The sequence below is a fragment of the Pterocles gutturalis genome, unplaced genomic scaffold (assembly GCF_000699245.1).
Source record: "Pterocles gutturalis isolate BGI_N339 unplaced genomic scaffold, ASM69924v1 scaffold4974, whole genome shotgun sequence".
Classification (NCBI taxonomy): domain Eukaryota; kingdom Metazoa; phylum Chordata; class Aves; order Pterocliformes; family Pteroclidae; genus Pterocles; species Pterocles gutturalis.
The window spans coordinates 107,392-114,791 of record NW_010127950.1 but is presented as its reverse complement, the minus strand read 5'-3'; the positions used below and the strand labels follow the sequence as shown (position 1 = coordinate 114,791).

General features: G+C 46.2%; 1 protein-coding gene across 1 annotated transcript; it reads left to right on the top strand.

Moving 5' to 3' along the window:
- Positions 1 to 3: 3 nt before the first annotated feature.
- AREG (amphiregulin) lies at positions 4 to 6,539 on the top strand (the record flags this gene model as incomplete). The annotated part of the gene is made up of 5 exons (XM_010079437.1): positions 4 to 91; positions 2,681 to 2,864; positions 3,319 to 3,477; positions 5,196 to 5,298; positions 6,239 to 6,539. Coding segments are annotated over 4 exons (519 nt in total), but the record flags the coding sequence as incomplete, so codon positions are not given.
- Positions 6,540 to 7,400: the final 861 nt, after the last annotated feature.

The window sequence follows — 7,400 nt, the reverse complement described above, 5'->3', positions numbered from 1 at the left end:
GAGGCCGTGTCGGGTCCCGACTACGAGGAGGATGAGGAGTACGAGGAGGCGCTTCCCGTCCACCAGTACATCGTGGATGACTTGATCCGAGGTGAGCCCGCAGCTTTGCCGGGAGCGGGGCCGGGTGTGAGATGGGCTGAGGGCTCTGGGGTGTGAGCATCACCTTTTTTTTCCTGACTTTCTGTTCTTGTGAGGCTGCTGCGTGTAGTTCATTGAGTGCAGAGCAAAAGTGTGCTTCTGCTTGGAACTGTTGTGTTAAAAATAGGCTGTCAGGGATGAAAACTTTGCCTGCGTGTGGTTAGGGTGTGTGGAGGCTGCAGGTTAGCTGGTTGCCTGCTGTACTGCTCTGTTTCTGATAAACCTGGCAGGAGGACTGGGATGTGGTAGCTTCTATCTGCTTCACATGGGAGCATGAGTGGGATTTGTGGGTGGTGTTGGGCCCTGAAGGTGGGCTTTACATCAGGTTGTCTCTTGCTCCAAGGATTTTCTGGGTGTTTTCTTGTGATGGCTTATTTGGGTTGGCGTTGAATAAAGCTTCCAAGGGAAAGTGAACACTTAAACCCCTTAAGTGGCTGCAGGAAAGCTTGTTAAGCATCTTTCAGGCAATACTTAATTGTCAATAGCTGTTGTGTGAACTTGCTGTAGTCTGTCCACTTGTAAGGTGTGAGGAGATCTGGGTAGCCTGCCTGACTATGGGGATGGGAGGATTTTGTTTGTTCTGGCCCAAGTGCAATTGTAAAACAAGCCAGGTACCTACAAGTGATTTGAACCTCACTAGAGGTTAGTAGGTTGGTGCTGTTGCCCTCTAGGATGGGATCTGGCTACTGCGTTTCCTGCAGAAATACGCTGAGGCTTGAATCAGACTGAAGGACCTCTGAGGTGAAGGTGGACCATGCTCCAGCTGCTCAGTCTGGGGAATCTGTGGACCCTTGCTGGAGTTTTTCATAAGTTGAAGCCCTCCAGGGGAAACAGGAGTGTCAGAGTTATTGAGCAGTTCAGCCTGTAAAACTACTGGCTTGGTGACTTCAGTGTTGTATAACTGCACAGAAACCAGAACTGTTACCAAAGGTGGTTGGTTTGTAGACCAGCTCTTCTACTTGGCATGAGGTTTATCTGTGGAGTCTTCAAGCTGTTATGATTCAACTGCGGATGGCTTTCCTGGCTGTGCAGCTTGCAGACAGGGACACGGAGATCAAACCACCAAGCTGAGCCTTGAAGAGGCCTCAATTATCAAGTCCAGCTGGACAGATGAGGGGCCTCAGCTGTTGGTAGTTAGCTCATACTTCTAGGGATAGGAAACCTTGCTGCAGGAACAGTGTTCCTTGTTTACATATTAATATAACTTATACCATTTGAAATCAGGCTTCTGGTTGCTGAAGGCGTTTTTGCTTTTAAGTAACTTCAAGCCAGGCTTGTTGCTCTAGAAGTTAAAATGATCAGCTGTCTAGACAAGAGTGAACTACACCTTGTTTCTTTGTGCAGGCACTCTTCTTGTCACTAGAAATACAGGGTTACGAAGTAGTCGGATCCAGTTGCATCCTATTGTGGTGACTGCCTATATGCATAGTGCTTGGGGTAAAATATTAGTACTCCAAAAATTATTTTCATTGGGTCTGCAGAGCACAATAGAAAAATAATCAGCCTGGAAGAGTACTGTAGATAGCTGTACTGTTCTTAAGACCTATTCAGACTCACCTGGTTAACTGTTACTCCTGAATAGCATGGTGTTGCACAGAGAAGACTTGCGTTGTGGCTAGCAGTAAAGGGATGGTTTCTTCAGAGAACCCTTTTACCAGTGTGCTCTAAAATAATGCTATCAAGGTTTGACTGCTGCAATGAGCAGCTATGGAGCTTTGACCCTTAGTTAGTGGCTGGCTTTAGCTTGTTCTCCCCAGTGAAAGGAAGATGATTGCCCTTGCTTAAATCCAAAGGCTACTAAATCACCAGCATTTCAAACCGCACTCTTCTAGAGGTTTGTCTTAATTGAGATAATGAGGGGCAACAGTAAGCAGCAGAACAAATAACCTGACTCTTGTGGACTATCCTGCTGTCACTCCTTCGGTGCGCTCCGTATCTCTCTCAAAGTAGGAGAACTGGAGACGAACTATCTTCTGCTGAAGACAGCACTGCAGGTTATTTGGGAGAAACAAGTATGCTAACTGGGATAGCAAGCTGTCTTGCCTCTGCAACTGCTTGGGACTACCTAGTGAGTTAAAATGCCTTTCATCACTGATGCAAATGGAGAGTTTAGAGTGATGGAGAGGCTGTTAGCCTTGTATCTGAGTTGATACAAAACTAGTGGATGGCCTGGCTCAATGTGAACTCAAAGTTCTTTGTGTGTGGCTGTGTGAACCTGTTTCACTCAAGTACCTTATGCTCTGGAATGCTGCAGTTCTTCATCTCTGGTGGCTCTCTCAGCTCGTCTTCTCGTACTGCTTTTGGTTTGCATTGCGCAGGACTTCATGGTGGCAGAGTTGGGTTTCATCAGCTTCTAAGCTTGCTGCCTTTGCGCTGGATGTGCAGTGCCAAGCCGTATGCTCACTTGCATCCTATGCTTCCTGGTTGCAGGTTCTCCTGCAGTGACTGTGCCCCAGTCCCCTCACCAAGTCCTGTGATTCCATTTTTCTCAGAATCCAGCTTTTTAGCATTGCTAGGCTGAGTCATCTTGTCCTTTTTTCAGTCGAACCTGTGGTTAAACCCAAGCCAACAAAGAGGGGGGGTGAGAAGAATGCTGGCAAATCAAGAAGGAAGAAAAACAAAGGGAAAAACAAAAAGAAAGGGACTCCCTGTGAAATGGAATACAAAAACTTTTGCATCCATGGTGAATGCATATACCTCGAACATCTCCAGATGGTGACCTGCAAGTAAGTTGCTTGTACCCTGTGACTTGGGTGTGATTGGCATGTGCTGGTGGCGTATGAGGACTTAGGGGGGAAAAAAATCAGTGTCAACTTGGCGTAGGTCCATCTCCTGCCGTATTTTGACTGAGAATCTTTCTGCCATGTAAATTAAGTGATGATGGAATCTGAGATGCATAACAAGCCACTGAACTCATCAGTTGGTCATAAACTCAAACCAAAAGAATGAAAAGGCGTGTCTTCCTGGAACATCACGCCCAAACTAATCTCGACTTGTTGAAATGCTGACAAACCTTGTGCTAGAGCAGTGACTGCATTTCATGAACATGCTCTAAAGCGAGCATCTTGAGGTTCATGGGAAACTCTGAAGCAGTCTAAGTCAGCTTTGAATGTGTGTGGGTGTCCTTGGCTCCAGACAGTAGGGGAGCTGATAAGAACTTGTGTTGATGTTTGCTTGCAGGTGTCATCAGGATTTCTTTGGTGAGCGCTGTGGTGAACAGTTCATGAAGACTCAAAGGAAGAATGATGTGGCAGACTACTCAAAGACTGTGTTGGTTGTGGTAGCTGTCCTGCTGTCAAGCATCAGCTTCATTACTGTACTTATCATTGTGATAGTGCAGTAAGTATTATACTGTCTGTTTAGCTTAAGCATGAGCGGTGCTTGTGTCCAGTAGCCCCAAAATGTGCATGGCTCATCTGAGTTATCTGTGTGGAAGACATCCAAAAGGTCTGAGTTCTTATCCTGGCTTGGACATGCCTTGGGGGTAGAAGCACAGTCTGAGAACTCCATAAGTGACTAAGTGTTCACTTACCCTCTTTTGGTATTGGCTGTGGGCAGCCTGTGACCCTTACATCTTACAACCAGAGCCTTTCTGCTCTTGTTAACACCAGGATAGTTCAAGTGCTCCAGAACATCAGCAGGAGGTTGGTGAGGAGCATTAATGCTGGCACTGCAGTGCTTTCCCTAATCCTTGTGGAGAAGAAGCCTGCAAGCAGTAATGGAACAGCCCCAGGTGTGGCTATTATCCAACACCTGGGTACGCAGCTGGAGGGAAGCTGCTCCAACTATCCATTTACTAATGGAGGTTTCTGGGCTTAAATACTTAGACTGCGGGGGAAGCAAATGGGGGAGCAAGTGCTGTCAGTCCCTAGTACTGTGCTGTTTGCTTGTAAGGTGGAGGGAACAATGATTCCAGCATAACCAGCTGCTGACAGTTTGTGGCAGCTAATCAGAATCCCGGGTCCTCTGGTGAATACATTGAGAGCGCTTATCTGGTACATGTTTCAGGCCTTATATCGAACTCTTCTTTGTACCTGCTAACAAGCAATATGCAGCAGCTTAGGCCTGCCTGTGCTTTTGCTTCTTGCTAGGGTGTTCCCCGGGAGCTTGGGCTGAGGTTAGTCAGTGTGGAGAGCCTAACTCTAGTGTTCCCTGAATATTGGAGCAGCCCTCCAGTTCTGACTGCAGCTCCACCACAGGGCTTGGGATACTGTAGGTGAAACTCAAAAGTTCAGTCTAATTTTAGATCTTGATGAAGTACACCAACTGAATTGGGTACATGCTGTACCCTTTCCTGCAATTCAGGAAACAAGGTGTGCGTTTGTCATTGCACTGTTGCTTCATATTTAGATCTGAACCTGAGGAATGCTGGGATGAACACTTCTCTGAACACTGCCTCATTCTTTGCTGCTGGGAGAGATAACCAGTTCTGTAGTGCTGTAAGAGCAGGTGATCTTTGTTAGTTTCTGGAGCAAGCCATGGAATAGGATTGAATTTATTTGTTTCTGTGAACCACCACAAGGTTGAAGCATGAGGTTCATTTGTCTGTACCTTCATCCAGGGAAGCTAGATAGTCTGTTTGGAACAGTTAACAGGGAAGAGTGGAGAAACAGGGAGAAAATCAATAAGCGTCTTGCTTGCTCAGGGGATGCATCAAGTTTTTGAAGTCCACAGGACTGCTGTGAGGACAAGGAAGGCAGTCTAGTCTCTGCAGCTGTTGTTAAAGCCACCGGGAAATCTGTCCCCCAGAAAGTCTGCTGGTGCTTTGCACAGTTCCAGCAATAAACCCTCTCCATCTTGCTACCAAGTCAGGAAGCAAAACTGCCAGTGCCTAACTGAGGGGCTCCTTGCTGTTGTGGTCAGATACTTCTTGATGGTGAATATTTTAAAACTGTCTTGCTTGAAACTTCCTGGTACTGAGGAGTTGCTTGAGGACTGAAAGGACATATTGAGGATTCAAAGGACCTAAGTCTAAAAGCTGCAGGGGATGCGGGGGCTGGTAACAACAGGATGTACATCAGGTTCAAAATGACCTCTAACATGCTGTAATTCCACAGGGTCAGGAAAAAGTGTCCTCAGTATGAAGAAAAAGAAGAAAGGAAAAAACTTCGACAAGAAAACAGAAATGGCCATGTTGGTGTGTAAATGAGGAGAAAGCAGGTATGAAAGCTGACTTGAAACATCTTGTAGTCCTTCCAGGCTGGAGTTAGCCATATGAGTTGCATGCATGTTTTGCAAAGCTAGTCTGCTTTTAACACTTTAAATGCCTTGAAATGCATAGGTTATATTTGAATGACTGGCACAGTTCTCTGGTTTCCCAAAACCACCTGAGTTGTGTGAGCTCTTCAACAGAGCTCTTAGCTTTCTGGCTGCTGTCTTAAAGAAAAAGTGAGGATTGGAAGCTGTACTGAGATAAGCAGACTTAAGAAGAAAAAAAAAAAGCCCCTAATATCTGGGCAGAGGCAGGTTTAGTGCAGGTAGACTTGCATCTTGGAAGATGGTGCAGCAGCCAGGTGCATCAACACCCCTCAGTATTTCTCTTATGAGTGTTTCCATGCCTTCTCTGCAAGGCATCAGGAAGTTTCTGGTGCCTAGAGGCTGCAGACCAAGACAAAGCTGCCAACTCTGCAAGCGCTGTAGATAGCCTTTCAGTCAAGTTTCGTACTCCAATAGCAGCTGAGCACTAAAATTCCTTGGCCTAGCTGGATCACTCCTGGGAGAAGTCAAGCAGTTTTTAATGAGCAAGCAAGTTGGTCTCTTCTGAGCATAAGTGTACTTAACAGCAGGCTCAAGGTCCTTTATGGATCAGGAGTTAAGCTACAACCTGAAGGAGAAAACTATGAAGTATAGTCCTGAAAACTTCTGGCAGAACTCATAACTCAGAAGTTTTGCTTTGCCATGTGTCAGTTACAGACCTTGTCCAAACTTTGTCCAGTGACAGCTGGAGTGCTTTGCTCAAAGCTGATGAATATCTAGTGGAATGTCCTCAGGTGTGTGCACATCCTTAACCTACCTGCCTCGGATGTATGTTTGAGGTGGTCCTAGCTCAGAGAGCTCATGTCTTGGGTGATGATTAATGTGCCTGATCTGCCCCTTACAGAACAATTCTGATGTGGCCACTGCCAATCTACAGGGTACCTCTGGCTACCTGACATCCACCTGGACACTGTGGGCTGGAGCTGTTGCCACTAAGCCCTGATTCCTCAAGACAGAGGCTGCTGCAAGGAGATTTCAACGTGCCACTTGCTGCTGAATTGCTTGCTGGGGAGGACTGTTAACTGCTACATCTTGGCACAACGATGTGGAAGGAGCTGCCACTGTGGGGTAGAAGATGTGCTATGAAGACCTGCTAGAGACTGCTGCTACTGAGCCCTCTGTCAGTGCTGGAACTCCAGTCTCTGCTGTTGTGTGCATGGACTTGCTTCTGTTAGCAAGTCTCCTTTGGCAGCTCTAACTCTAAGGGAGAGAGCTTGTTGTGGCTTTCAGGAATGGATGGAGGGGGGACTATTCCCTCCCCTCTCCCAAAGTTAAAAAGGGAAGAGCTCTGGATGGCTTATCTCCCTAGACCTCAGTGGACGAAAAACCTCATTCTGCTGTCGCTGTTCTCCCTGCTGATATCGACTTCAAAGAACTCCATCTCTAGTTCTAACTTGCAGGGTGTTGGTGACAGATCTTTGTCAGCCACACCTGGGTTCTGTTACTGTATGTGTGGAAGGTAGTCCCTCTGAATTCAGTAGGACTCGTTGTGTGAGTGGAGCTATCCATTTGCATGTGTGCTAGCCTGAGTCAAAACTGGTCTCCTCAGGATGCTGAGACAGTAAATGCAAGATCTGAAGCTCTGTATCTGAAGGAAAAGATCCATGCTTAAACAAGCTGATAAGCCTGGGCCTGTCTGTTATAAACACAAAGAAAGCTACTTTGTTACCCAGATACTCAGTGCTGCTTTAAGTGGCACTTAATCTGATTTGAAGCATTTTATACTTTCAGTCAGTTAAACTTGACCAATAACCTGTTCCTTTGAAGAATTAAATTCATGTAGTAACAGCCTGCGAGCAGTGGTCTCTTGTGCTCTGCCTTCTAGTGTGGAGAACTCAACTTACCTCAAACTTTTCTGACCCAAGTGTCCTTGGTTTCTTGAACTGTCCACTCAATCTTGAGCACAGAGTATTATTTGAGTTCAGTTTCTTCTTGGAAGAGTGAATGTGTTCTGTTTAAACAGAGCAGAATTCTTCTGGTAGCAGAGAAACACCATTACTTGTCAA